The sequence below is a fragment of the Lupinus angustifolius genome, chromosome LG02, assembly GCF_001865875.1.
Source record: "Lupinus angustifolius cultivar Tanjil chromosome LG02, LupAngTanjil_v1.0, whole genome shotgun sequence".
Taxonomy (NCBI): Eukaryota; Viridiplantae; Streptophyta; class Magnoliopsida; order Fabales; family Fabaceae; genus Lupinus; species Lupinus angustifolius.
The window spans coordinates 9,214,274-9,228,835 of NC_032010.1; the positions used below are offsets into that span (position 1 = coordinate 9,214,274).

A 14,562-nucleotide genomic window follows, 5' to 3' on the forward strand; every position below is an offset into this window, starting at 1 on the left:
ATTCTTCTTGCAGCATGCCATGTAGGCTTTGACATAAGATCACCTTCACCAGAAATACCTATAGATGTGGTTGTGAATATCACATTTTCCAATAAAAATATAGTGAGAATATTATACAAAATAGAAAGTATGGTGTATTTTTTAACAAATATTTTAGTTGATAATTATATTTAGAAAAAAATTAGTAGAATGATTTAAGAGACCAAAATGATTATTGTATTATATTATTGGTATGAAAAAAATACATATATAACAATACCTCTGGTGAAGATGAGATAAATAAATAAGACAAGAAAATATATATACTGACACTATAAGAATATAATTGCATTACTGACTCTAAAATAAATATAATAAAAATAAAAGACAAATAATATAATAAATGTTAGAAATCTTCATATTAATAATGAATAATACTTCATTTAGTAGATAAAATACAAATATTGTAGACGTGGCAGGTGTTTGTTTAACAGAAAAAGGAAGTTTCCTACACTGAAATATATAATAAACGGAATGAATCCAATCATTCAATTTCATTTCCCTTTCTTCTTCTTCTTCATTTTCTTCTTCTTATTATCACATCATCATATTCATATCTCATCTCTCTCTCTCTTTCTTCATTCAACCAATTCAGTACTACTCCACAAACCCTAATTCCTCTTCTCTTTTTCATTCTTTCCTATTTCTCTTATTTTCCTTCCTATCATTTCTTCCATTCCATTCTCGATTCATTTCTATGCATTTTCGATTTTCACGCATCCTTACTCTTTTTCATATTCCAATGCATTTTATTTTATGGATCTCATCGCATTCTAACATATAGGGTTAAATTTGACTTTTATTGTTAATTATTTATTGTTCCAAATTCAATTTTACGATTGTTTCATTGATTTGGCTTCATGATCCTGTTTTATTCTTGCGATTCATTGTTGAACATTTTTTGTGTGGTTGCAGTTTGAGCTATGGGGATATACCTTAGCACTCCGAAAACAGAGAAGGCTTCTGAAGATGGTGAGAATAACAAACTTCGATTTGGTCTCTCTTCCATGCAGGGTTGGCGTGCTTCCATGGAGGATGCTGTAATTACTCTCTTCTTTTCATTCATTTCATGGAATGCACTTACTTGTTTGTTTATTGCTTACTTTGTTATTACGCTCTTATTTGTGGTTTACTATATTTACTCATATTTTATTTTCTAATTTTAGCACCGGTATAGATAGAAGAAACATGGGATGTTAGTGATTTCTTTTCGATCAATTGTATTTCATGGAATGACAGTTACTTGTTTTGTATGTTACTTACTGTTTGATGATGCTGAATGTCTTGGAATCTGAAGCAATGACACTTTAAAGTTGTGCGCGTGTCAGTCGTGCACATGTAACACGGTCGGATAAGCTGTATTCTACAATTTTATTTTTACTCGTTAAACTTCTATACCAACATAGAGGGGAATATCACATTGTTTATTTTTCTTATGATGACTCATGCTGATTCCTCTCTCTCTTTTAATTCATGATTTTTGGTTTTACGTTAATTTTATACTAATTTTAGATATTGTACCACACTCGTGTGTCATTGTTCTATAATTTTAGAAAGTTGTCACTTCTCGGTGTCATATTGTTGTATTCATGTCTGGTGTCATATCAGTGCATTGGGCTGGCATTTGGTTTTATGCCAGTGCAATTATTGTAGAAAAGTAGTGTGGATTTATTACTAACACAATCAGACAACCTAGTGTAAGGAGAATCCTATGCTAGATTTACATGTTGAACAATATGAACTGATAAGCTAATTTATTGCCATAATTGTGACTGATAAGTGAATTTTGTTATATGCACTGTTGACTTGGAAAGTTGTAAAAGGACTAGTATCTTATGTTTAACTAAGCGTACAGATTGCTATTTTTTGCCATGACTCTGCTATGATGAAGGGATGAATTGAAGAAAGATATTACTTATTCGTAATTTTTCTAAACATATTTCATTCAGCTATTGATGTAAACATGCTCATACAACTAATAATTTTTCGAAGTTTCAGAGAGATAAATTTCCCCTCTCTTGTATACCTATACTCATGAGTAGTTCCTTGTCTTTGGGAAGTAATGGCTATATATATATATGTGATATAAATATGTGATCTACCTTTATTCTTTTGTACTTCAGTAGCCTGCTATTATCTTACAATTTATTTAACAGTGTAAACAAATTTTTAATTCTTCTATTTTGCTTGCCAGCATGCAGCTCATCCATATTTGGATGAGTCCACCTCTTTCTTTGGTGTTTATGATGGCCATGGAGGTTAGTATTAGCTCTTCACATTTCCTAACATTTCTTTTTATTATGTATGCCCATGCTCATTTTCGAAGGCAGCAAGGAAATTATATTTTGTTAATTTTTATTAGGATTTAACTTTATTTGGACCAGTTTCTTACCGTTAAACTTGTTCTGCAAACTAATTATAAGGAAATCGATTTCATTACTTAGAAAGCTGAGCAATTTGAAGGAATGATTTCAAATGTTTAATACTGTTTGAAGCTTGGTGCTTCCATTTTGAGTTCTCCATCGCAATCCACCTTAGCATGGGTGGCTTTTACTGCTTAATGTATATCACTTCTCTGTTACTGATTTGGAGTTCATTTAATTTTGTATGATCTCATCTGATTTTTGTTTTCTCTTATCCACATATCACTTATAATGCGAATTACAGGCTTACAGTAATATACTAGTTATAATTCTTTCAAATTTGTCATAGGATATAAGATACTGCTTTAAAATTTGGTCATTTTCTGCCTTTCTCATATTCTTCTTAACAAGCAATATTACTGCAGCCTTACATTTTTGGCCCATTTTTTCTTGATTCATGTGAGGTCAGATTTGAGTTTGGATAGAGTTGCCTTTCCAATCTACTTTACACCTGGAATGCTGTCCCCCCACAGATTTTTTGTTTGTGATTTCAGAATTTTGTTTTTCTTGCCATGTTAAAGAGAAAATAGAAAAATAAAAACTGAGAACAATTTTTTTGGGGCATACTTCATCTCTTCATCCATAATAGACCATGTCAGGTTCAATTACTCTTGGTTATAGCTTAATGAGGACTTGGAGATGTTTATACATTTTAAATCATTTGAAAAGTATGGTCACAGGGCTGACATATATAGCATACTTATCTGCTAACTTCTAATTTTATAATCTGCAAAATGGTCTCATTAATTTGCAGGCAAAGCAGTTTCAAAGTTCTGTGCCAAGTATCTGCACCAGCAAGTGCTCAAGCATGAAGCTTACATAGCAGGAGATCTTGGCTCATCTTTACAGAAATCTTTCCTCAGGTAATTTAGAATTTTCATTGGTGTTACTGGATGCCATTAAAAGCCTTGGGGTGAGACAATAGAGCAGGTGTCATTTATCTGTAGAAGTCGTTAATTCTACCTAGGCTGATACTTCATGTTCAACTGTTCCACCAAATGATTTACCTTCTCTATGTAATTTATATTTATATACCCCAGGGAAGATTTGGTATCCGTCTCTTCATGATAGAAAAATAGTTGGAAGTTAAGAAGTTATGGGCAGCTAGAAATAGTTTTAAAACACATTTTTTCTTCTTTCTGTTATCCCGTTTTCTCGTGAATTTTTAGAAGTTTTAAAAATTCTCCTATCTCTTTATGTTTTTTGTATCTTATCTTATTTTTACGAAAACAGTATGTCTAAAGATAATAATATAATAAATGTATTCCTAAGTTAAGGAGTTTTAAAATGAAACGTCGGGAGTGTGAAGACCTTTATTCTTATTACAAGTGTCATCGAGTTATTTTTTTAGAATGATAACATTTGTTTTTTTCTTGAATTTTTATTCTTCATTGTTAAAAATCAATTGTGTATCTGTGGCTTTACAAACGAGAAATTTTTATGCCAAATAATAGACAAGGGGGATATGGTGTTTAGGAAGAAATATTTCTGTCAAAATTATGTTCCTTTTTATATATTTTCCTTCATATTGGGGCAGAATGGATGAGATGATGCTCGGACAAAGGGGGTGGAGAGAATTAGCAGTCTTGGGAGATAAAATGGAAAAGTTGTCTGGTATGCTGGAGGGTTTTATATGGTCTCCCAAGGGTGGTGAAGCCAATGACCGTGTCGATGATTGGGCTTTTGAGGAGGTAACGAATACGGAATACATTTTGTTTTTCTTGCACCTCATGTGCTTGTTTTTCTAACATATTTGTTTGTTCTATTCTACATGCATGCTGGAAAGGTTTCTATGAATGGAATTTAAGCATATAGTAACTTTATTAAATGCTCTAAAAGTTTCCTCAAATATTTCACATATATAAAAAGGCTATGAACCATCATCGTGAATGTACCATGAGTTTTGTAAACTTTTTCTGATCTAATTTGTCCTAACAAAATAAAATCTAAAAAAAGAAAAAACTATTCTATGTTTGATTTAACTATACTCGTCTGTAATTTTTTTCTTAAAAAAATGCTGGTGACCATTTCTCATGATGTTGAACTGATGAGTTATTTGTAGAAATGTCTTTGCTAGAACTGCTTACAAATTAAACAGCATTTGCCAATTAGGACTTTCTAAAACCTTTTGGCCCTACTTTGTTTGTCTATTTATGTGGAATAATTTTTCTTGAATAATGGTGTTAGAATTTAAATATCTCAGCTTTGTTTGATGTATTTCCTGAATTGTCTACCTCTTGCATATGATGCGTGTTCACTTTGATAGAGTCGTATGCCTCAAAATTCAGTTTTTGGATGATTGCATCATGTATGTGACAATTCATAGAAGTCCTTTCTGATTAAATTGATTAAACCTAAAAATTATAAGATCTAATGAGGAAGCGTCATGCACTTATGCTTCAAATCAGGGACCCCATTCTGATTTCAGTGGACCAAACTGTGGAAGCACAGCTTGTGTGGCTGTCATTCAAGGAAATAAACTTGTTGTTGCAAATGCTGGTGATTCTAGATGTGTATTGTCACGGAAGGGCCAGGTACTTCCATAACTCCACCTCCTCTTGAAGTTTTTATTTATATTTTAATTATCAGGCATGCAATATAGGGTACACTAATGAGTGTGTGGGTGATGGTGATAAACTTATATGGTTCTAATTCAGAGTAAAGTTTTTGTCATTTTGTATTTTGAGATAGGGATTTCGTTTTTGATAGAATACAGTGGTTCCGTTCAATTCATGTGGATTGTGGACAACACCTACAGGGGAAGACTTTGTCTGTTGCTACCTTCTGAGATAGCTAACTTACACTCTAATGTACCGTGTTTTATTTTTGTAGTTTTGAAGAATAATGGGGATATTCACATAATTTAACAACAGTTCATTATATTTATGTCACAATAATTTTGACATCTAGTTGCATCCGTTCAGAGTCGCTTCCGTCTCTGTTATTATGCACAATACTTGTACATTTAACTGCATGGCACAGCTACTAGTCAGACTTTGTCTGTTGCTACCTTCTGAGATAGCTAACTTACACTCTAATGTACCGTGTTTTATTTTTGTAGTTTTGAAGAATAATGGGGATATTCACATAATTTAACAACAGTTCATTATATTTATGTCACAATAATTTTGACATCTAGTTGCATCCGTTCAGAGTCGCTTCCGTCTCTGTTATTATGCACAATACTTGTACATTTAACTGCATGGCACAGCTACTAGTCAGAAACCTTTGTATGCTTCGTTATAATGAAGTTTTATTCGCAGGCACACAATTTGTCCAAGGATCACAAGCCTGACCTTGAGGCTGAAAAAGACAGGATTCTGAAAGCTGGTGGATTCATCCAAGTTGGAAGGGTCAATGGAAGTATAAACTTGACTAGAGCAATTGGTAATAGAAATTCCTTTGTTGTGAATTTTTAACCTAAAGCAAAATCTGGGAATTTATTATTCTGAAGTGTAATTGTTGCTGTCTTGAGGTTTTTCCCCTTCATCCATCCAGATGGCTTTAATATAAATTCTTTGTATTACAGGAGACATGGAATTCAAGCAGAACAAGTTTCTGCCTGTTGAAAAGCAGATTGTGACTGCTGATCCAGACATAACTTCTGTAAGTATTGCTCAGTGTATTTATATACGCTATAAACAAGTTAATATTTATGAAATAATTTGTTCTTTTTGGTGCTTCTGATTGTTCCTAAATTATAAGCTGATAAATTAGTTATTTTTTTGTGAAAAAATGTCGTGAGTTTCTTATACTTCTCACATCACTCAAACCATTATGGTTTTCTTTATATTTTTGCTCCAATTTTTATTTATATATTCTTTGTAACAGGTTGAGCTTTGTGATGATGATGAGTTTCTTGTAATAGCTTGTGATGGGATATGGTAGCTTTCTTTGTTACATTCATTTTTTGTATTTGCAACTCTTGCTACGATTAATTTATTTACTATTATATAACACTTGTATAGGGATTGCATGTCGAGCCAACAGCTTGTGGATTTTATACATGGACAGTTAAAGACAGTAAGTTTCTACCTAGGTTTAGTTTACAGATAAAAATAATTTGAATACAGCATTTGGATTGTTGTAATTGCAAAATCTGGTTGTAACATTTATACAAAATTAATATGACTATTGCAGGAGGATAAACTTTCTGCGGTTTGTGAGAAAGTATTTGACAGGTGCTTGGCACCAACAGCTGGTGGTGAGGGATGTGACAACATGACCATGATCTTGATTCAGTTCAAGAATCCTTCCAATCCCAATGCTCCTGTCACAAACCAGCCTGAGTCATCTGCCGAATCGTCTGAAGTTGATAAAAGTGCAGAGAAAACTGAACAAAACTGAGAAAAGAAATTGCACACCAAATCAAATTCTCATTACATGTTGAAGCATCGGTGAGTACAAGGGGTTTCATGGGTGTTTTATATCCAGATTTCAGGATGTTGATTCTCAATAGGGGATTGTAAATTTGTGAAGTACACCTTTCCAACGTGATATTGACTTTCTGTACATAAGTGTGTTTAGACTATGAAAGGAAAACAATGATTCAGCAAACATACTGGCACACAGTTACATGGATCACTTTTTGGAATCTGAAGTCATGTTCATTATCCATACTCTTACATTATTATTAATTTTCTATATGGTGGATGATACTCGTTAATTTCTTGTCTGGTTCTATTGATGTTGGTTTATATTCCAGTTAAAACATTTTGAAAATGGTGATAGGATCTTGATAGAATCTGAAGTGACTTCATTATTATTGTCCATTAAGCCGTAACAAATGTAGGCTATATATATGGAAAAAGCTTATTTGAAAAGGAGTTGTGTTACTGTTAATTTTTTATTTATTCGTTACAAAAGAAAAGGGTGTCTTTAGATTGGTCATAGTGTGTCGACATTTAAACTCACTTCACCACTTTATCTAATAAACATTGGATGCACTTGCTCTTCTCATTTAAAATCTATCGAGAGTTTTATCCATGCGTTATGACCAATTAGGTTATGCATTAGAGAGAGTGCTATAATGTGTAGGATTGGTTCTTATATTTTTGAGTATGATCTTTTGGCGAATGACATTTCTGTATGCATGTCACAAGCTCTTAATTATCCCTATGGATAATAAATTAATCTTTTTCAGGGTATAGCTATATCTTCCATAAATGTTGCTCTCATGAATCGAACCTTTAACCTTTTGGATGACATGAGAATTTAGTAAGGTCTTACATTACTTGACTAACACCTTGTTAGTGGATTGAATTATAATTCAGCAATTTGTGTCTAGTTCAAAACATTTAAATTGGCAAGAAATTTCCTAGTTCCTATGTTAGCCTTTCAGACCCAAAATTGATATGCTACCAATGACAATGTCACTAGTTATAAAAGTGCTCTTCACAAACACTGCAAATACACCAGTTTTGAACACAAAAACGAAAAGTCATGTACAAATTGCTTTCTTTTATGCTTCAAATACTTTGCATTTCAGCTTTGGATGAATGTTATCTCCATTTACACACAAAAAACACAAAAAACATAGGTTATGGAAAACCAATGAACAAATATTTTCCAATGGTCTATTTACAAATTGATTTTTGAAGAAAAAATAACTGAAGGTGAAGACTTGAGAACAATAAAATACATTTATAAGAAGTTCTCAAGCCTTTCATTTCCGTCATTACCCTCAATATGTTGTTTGATATAGTTGGTTTTAGGGTATAAAACAAATTCGCAAAAATACCCTAAATACCTAATTCCAAGTCATAAAGTGAGTTGTCCTCAATCAACTTCAGAAGCTCCACATCTAAAATTATAGTCTTTGTTACATTCTTAACATTCTTTAATTGATAATTAGAGAGTAGAGTATGTTCTACAAACATGGCAACCAAAATTATCACCATTCCTAAATAGTAAAGTCTCCCCATCCAGTTACTAATGCACAAAACAGAAAACTCATCAAAACATTTTTATCATATAGGGAAAATGCCCTATATCATGTTATTGAACATTGACTTTAATTAAGGGGCCAGTTTAGAAAACAGCACAATGATAGTACAAGGAAAATGGAAAATGAACCTCCATTCCACAGAAAAAACTAAAGGAGAAAAAAGGACATCAAACAGACATTACTAATGCCTTTTAATATAGCTTAACTGGAAATTTATGCTCTTTAACAGAATGCTTAAGAATATTTCATTTGGCAGAAGCAGAACTAGATGAGAGTCTTTGGCTCCTTGCTTTATCAGCTTTTTCCAAGTAATCTTGATGAGAATGTTGTTTCGATCCTGCAGGGAAACAGAGGCACAATAGACTAAGTAATTAAATGGAGGATCTGAAGTGGAGAGATATAAGGAATAATCTAAATACAAAACCCTTTTGAATGGTCTAAATGTGGTAATCAAAAGAAACCAATCCAAAAGAAAACACCATTGAAGGTACTGTGGTGATTATTAAAAATTCTTCAGTGTAGATAACTTACTCTGGATGTCAAATAATAAAACCAAACAAATAACAGAAGTTTAAATGCATTTTCACCAGGACAGCTTTATGGTCATGCCATAGAATGCAGATGAATGGTATATATCACGAAATTTTGTAGCTACAAGCAGAATCAAGGTTTTAACTACAAGAACAACAACGGAGCTTTTATCTAAAATGATGTCATCTACTATGTCCACTCATCCAATGTGCAACATCTGCCTCCAATTTATCTAAAACTCCCCTTCCTCACATTGGTAACTTAGATGTGAGTAACACATCAAACTACAAGTCCTAATCAGATCAAATGCAAGCCACTGGTCACATGAGGTTCACTTTTTCCTTTTTCGATTTTGAAGCATCACTAATAGACATGTGTCATATAAGACTTTAATATTATATAACCATTCTGGAATTACCCAAAGGCCTGGTCCAGCATGTTTACCAAACTTGACCAAAGCCGACCCCGAAAAGACAGCAGTACAGCCTGCACTTGTTTTTTCCCAATATGCCATGCTACCCAGCACCTTCTCTGCTATAATGTTTTATTGCAAATCATGTTTATAGAGGTACCGTTGACCTCTGAAATTCTGAATCCCTGTAAATAGTTTCACCTACTTTTATTTGCCTCTAACAATTGAAATTCTGAATCCTTGTAAATAGTTTCACCTATAACTTTTCTTTGCCTCTAACAATTAACCTACTCTCCTTATTGGGAATTCTAAGTCTTTTTCGAACATGTCCAAACCACTTAGGGTGAAATTCCAAAATAAACTGCACTTAATTTCAATTTGCATAAATCGGGTTAAAAACATCACATAATTCGAAATTGATGTCTTCTAAGAAGGTAAAGTTCAGAAATTTATGAGTAATAAAAAAAGGGAAATTGAGAATAGTGAGCACCTCTAGTCATAAAATACCAAGGAACAGAAAAAACAGCGGTAATGAGAACAATGCCAACAAAAACATGTTTCTTTTCACCGCTATGTAGATAGTGATCCAATTTTGACCTAAATCCTCCAACGTTGCCACTGCTCTTTCCTTTTGTATTATCGTTCACCATCTTCTTCTTCTTCCCCTTTCCTTCTCTTTCTTCGCCTAAATGCTTATAACAGGACACTATTAGCCTAGGGTTTAAGAAGAATACCAAGGCCTATTCAATCTAACAATTTCATATATTTAATTATATTATAGCTTAATATTTATATTTACACTTATTCATTAGAATATCAAACTAGGGCAATGCTTGTGAAACTAGGACAATGCTTGTGTGGACTTCTTAGCTAAGTTGGGTGCATCTAGTGCACATGATATTTTAATATATGATTTTCCTCCTATGATATTTCACTCCACATACATAACCTTAAAGTTTCGTTTTCGTTTTTCTTATAAGAGTTTGTTTTACTTAGTAGAAAGTAAAAAAAAATACCACTTCCAACACTTTTGGTTCTAAGAAAACTAGCGTGTTGACATGCACTGTCGTGCCTGTCAATCCGCTTTCCTATCGTTTGTAATGTATAGTTTGTATTTTATAAATTCAAATATAATTTTTTGCGCTAAATTTACGGTTGAATTTATTCAATTGGTATAATATTCAATTTTTTAAATACACTTTTAAAATAAGAAGATAATAAAGATTAAATAAGAAAATAATATTATATGATTTTTTTGGTAGAAATAAAAAGATATTGAGGGCAAAATAGGAAAACACAAATTACACCATGATGGGTGGTTATTTTGTGTTTTCCCTTTATTAATAGTATAAAAGTATAAATATATGAAACTAGTTGGATACACATGCATTTTTTTTATGTGCGTTTATATTTATGAAATATACACATATGTATATAAAGATAAGTATTGATAAGTTGTTGAGATTTTAGAATTGAAACATAATATATGATTGAAATCGAGAAGTACCATTCATAATTACATGTCTTATTTGAATGTATATGATAGATTAAATAAATTTTGTATCAAAATTAATGAAATCAATTATAATGGCTTGCATTAAAGTGTAATATGTTACAAGCTTACAACAAAAAGTGGAAATGAAATGATAATGAAAGGAGATTAAGTACCATTTACTCATTGTTACTTTGAAAAACCATTGAGTGAGAGACAAACTCATTCGTGGAATGCAAAAATATTTTCTCAATATTTTTGCATGTTATTATTCTTGCTTCAATGACATGATGTGTCAATCTATTTATAATCATTCTTGTTCCATTGCACAAGCCTTCAACCCGATCTAGATAACATACTTGGAGTTCCTATCTTCAATTTAACTTTTTGGTTTGGTAGCACTTACATTCTAAGGGAGTTTAAAAACTCAAAAATCAGTCACTGGAGAACTTCATTGTCATTACACTCTGACCTATCAATAAAATCTAAGCTTAGAACTCCCTTTCATCATTTCATTTGAAAAAATGTGTCGTGTTGTAACATTTATGTGTATGTAAAAAAATTAAGATCCAAATGTTTACCCTTGATCAATGATAGAACATAATCATTTATTCCATTTCAGTTGTTGATCTCAAAATAGCTCTACATTTTAGAAATTCCTCTTTCAAGTACTGATATACTAATTTTGGATATGTACTTTTAACTATAGAATGTGTAGGATCACCATAAATAGTTATCGGAAAATGTTCAGGTATCTCAATTAATGCACAACCATCATTTGGCTCTAGCAATTTTTCATCACCTTCATCTTTAATACATTTTAAAAATTGTTTAATTTGTAATTGATTTGTGTTGTTAATGCTATTTTGTAGACGCATGTTCTATGTTAAAGTTAATATATGGCATTTATCCTAGTGATATGAAACATTTATTGTGATAGTTTGAATAATTTCCTCTTAAAATGATTGAGAGAATTTTTCTGAAGTAACCACAAAAAATAATGACTTTTCGCGGAAAGTTACATTTCCATTGTCTTTGAAACTCATGATATTTGTGAGGGTTTTATCCAATGCTTCAAAACAAAACTTATGTGTCATAGGAGCTTCATCCCATATTATCAACTTTGTTTATTTTAATAACTCTACAAGTTTGCTCCCTTGATGAATGTTGCACATAGAGTTTTCAAGGGTATGAATTGGTATGGCAAACTTAGAGTGTGTTGTCCTTCCCTCGACAATAATAAGGATGTTATTCCACTTGATGCTACAATTATAATTATGTGACATTTTGAATGCAATGTTGAAGATAATATTTTCCACATGAAAGTTTTACTAGTACCCGTAATCATAAAGAAAGAAGGTTCCACCATTTCTATCATTTACAACTTTCACGACTTTATAAAAAATGACCCTTTGCTCATTTGAAAAGGCAAATAAATCATTATTAAGAACAAAACATCTAATTATATTAAAAGGCTAACTACTTCATAAAGGTAGGATTAGGTAGGTGAAATCATATGTGAGTTAAAACAATTCCAAACTCATCTCTCAATTGTCCTTTATCATAATCACGTTTAACATATATAAGTCTATTTCCTAATTGACTTGTGAATCTCCCTTATCGATATGGCATTGATGGATAGTTCCTATGACTTTCTATATTTAATTTTACTATATTCTCAATCTCTAACAAAGTAAGATTTTACAATTTTTGGTCAATGAGCTGCAAATCTGAAAAAACATGTATTACACATCAAGTGATATGGTCTAACAATTGAAATTATATAAATATTTGTAAACAAGTAAAAATGAAATATTACCTTGCATGTTGAACAATCTTCTTTGGTCATAAAGAATACCATCAACTAAGAATTGTCATGTTTGTTTCAATTCATGTTTTGGACGATTGATGATATTTGAGGTAAACATTGCCACAAACAACTTTCTTAAGTAGTAACCTAATCCCCACTCGTTAGCTTCTTCAATAGATTCAATATATCCCATATCATCATCAATAAAGCCCATATCAAAGCATGCTTCTCTGAAAGTTGGATAAACCATGTTGTTGAAAATCATAATGTCTTCATAATTACATGATCCCTTGATGGAAGTTAACATTATTCTCAAATAAAATAGCTTTCGAGTGCTTGGAGGAAACCAAATGAGTACCCCTGTTTCCTTGGTTTCCAACATCTAGTACAACTGATTTATACAAATTTTGATACAAATTGAGCACATGTCAAATTTCTTGTACCATCATAGTTTTTGTTTGCTTCCATCCAAGATTTGAACATTAATTGTATAATCATAGGCTTAGAAAGAACATAATCAATGACTTCACAGTTATCAAATATAATATACTGCTCATTTTCAAGATGGAAATATTGTCTTTCAGCTGCCAATGATCTACCATGAATTCAAAAGCATTTAGGCAATTGTCAAGAGTGACACAATTCTTATCAATGGTTTGTCCACTATCTCTTTTCCTATAAATATGATAGCCATCTTGGTCAACAATTATATTGGTCTGGAATTTTTCTAGATAGTACTTTGAACACTTTCCATTCTTCATACAAGGTAGTTTAATGTTTGCAATTCCACAAGGACGATGAACCACATGTCATTTGACCAACTTAGAAAATTATTGTTCTTAAAAAAGATTTGGTATTTCAACTATAATTATCTTGTTTGTGTCTTTAGGTGATAGGTGGAATTTGTTGAAAAAATGATGTTTTGAAGTGAAATGAAAAAAGTCACTAGTCTCACTTTGCTTGGAGGAGGAAAGTTGAAAGGCTTTATAAGTCTTAAGTTGTGGCCCAACATTCTTTTTAATAAAATATTTATTTATTTAATTTTTTGAGGTCTTTTGGGTTAGGATCGTGTATTGACCAAGTCAACACACACATGCAACAAGGAAAGAGTTGTTAGAGAGTCGTTGGAAGGGATCTAGACCATTATGATAGAGTTGTTAGTAATAGAGTTGTTGGTAATAGAGTTGTTGGTAATAGAATTGTTGGTAATAGAGTTGTTGGTAATAGAGTTGTTGGTGAAAGAGCCGTTAGAGAGCCATTGAAGGTCTCACACTATAAATAGAGGCCTCATTCCTTCATTATAATTTGCAACAAGTTGAAGGCTTTTACCTCTCAACTTCTCTTTCTCCCCATTTATATTCCACCGACGTATTTTCGACAACCTTCTCCCTTTTTCTTTCTGCGACACTTAAGAATTGGCACATGCTGCCAAAGTAGGAATTTCGAGAACTGACATCGGTAGTTAGTATTGTGGAAAAATAATTGGCAGGAGTAACCATACTATGGGAATTCGAGAATTAGCAGTGGTAGTCATATTGTGGGTGTATTTGAGAGCGATTCTTATAGTGCAGTAAGAAATCGTATAACAGAGAACTGATCTTTTTTATCCCGGGGACGGCGTGGTTGATAGTCTGGTTGCACTATTTTAGTAGTACCACGAAACGTCTGAAAGAGAGCGACATGGTCGTGACTCAGCTAATAACGACTATTTCTTGCCATTCAGAATTGTTGTGAGCTACAGTAACAACAATTTTAAGACATTTCTACTACAACGGTATTTGTAGATAATATTACTGGACCGAACATCTATGACCTGAACAGGCCATTTCGGTTTAACGGGATAAATTTCAAACGTTGGCAACATAAGCTGTAATTTTTCCTCACTATGAGAAAGGTTGCCCACATTCT

The 14,562-nt window shown here is 32.3% G+C and overlaps 2 protein-coding genes across 2 annotated transcripts; one reads left to right on the plus strand and one right to left on the minus strand.

Moving 5' to 3' along the window:
• Positions 571-7,154, plus strand: LOC109335335 (probable protein phosphatase 2C 60). Its single transcript, XM_019571479.1, has 11 exons — positions 571-633; positions 955-1,079; positions 2,234-2,297; positions 3,217-3,325; positions 4,000-4,153; positions 4,871-4,996; positions 5,726-5,849; positions 5,992-6,068; positions 6,294-6,346; positions 6,431-6,485; positions 6,603-7,154. The coding sequence occupies exons 2-11, from the start codon at positions 963-965 to the stop codon at positions 6,807-6,809; spliced, it is 1,086 nt and encodes a 361-aa protein (XP_019427024.1). The 5' UTR covers positions 571-633; positions 955-962; the 3' UTR covers positions 6,810-7,154.
• LOC109335344 lies at positions 8,404-10,040 on the minus strand. The gene is made up of 2 exons (XM_019571491.1): positions 9,843-10,040; positions 8,404-8,746 (listed from the first exon to the last, which is right to left on the minus strand). The coding sequence occupies exons 1-2, from the start codon at positions 10,000-10,002 to the stop codon at positions 8,655-8,657; spliced, it is 252 nt and encodes an 83-aa protein (XP_019427036.1). The 5' UTR covers positions 10,003-10,040; the 3' UTR covers positions 8,404-8,654.

Excerpts from the sequence above, each read along its gene's own strand:
- LOC109335335 (XM_019571479.1), top strand. The coding sequence starts at position 963 with ATGGGGATATACCTTAGCACTCCGAAAACAGAGAAGGCTTCTGAAGAT. Across the intron at positions 1,080-2,233 it reads GTGCTTCCATGGAGGATGCT|CATGCAGCTCATCCATATTT; the intron begins GTAATTACTCTC and ends TTTGCTTGCCAG. Across the intron at positions 5,850-5,991 it reads AAACTTGACTAGAGCAATTG|GAGACATGGAATTCAAGCAG; the intron begins GTAATAGAAATT and ends TTTGTATTACAG.
- LOC109335344 (XM_019571491.1), bottom strand. The coding sequence starts at position 10,002 with ATGGTGAACGATAATACAAAAGGAAAGAGCAGTGGCAACGTTGGAGGA. Across the intron at positions 8,747-9,842 it reads TTGGTATTTTATGACTAGAG|GATCGAAACAACATTCTCAT; the intron begins GTGCTCACTATT and ends GTTTCCCTGCAG.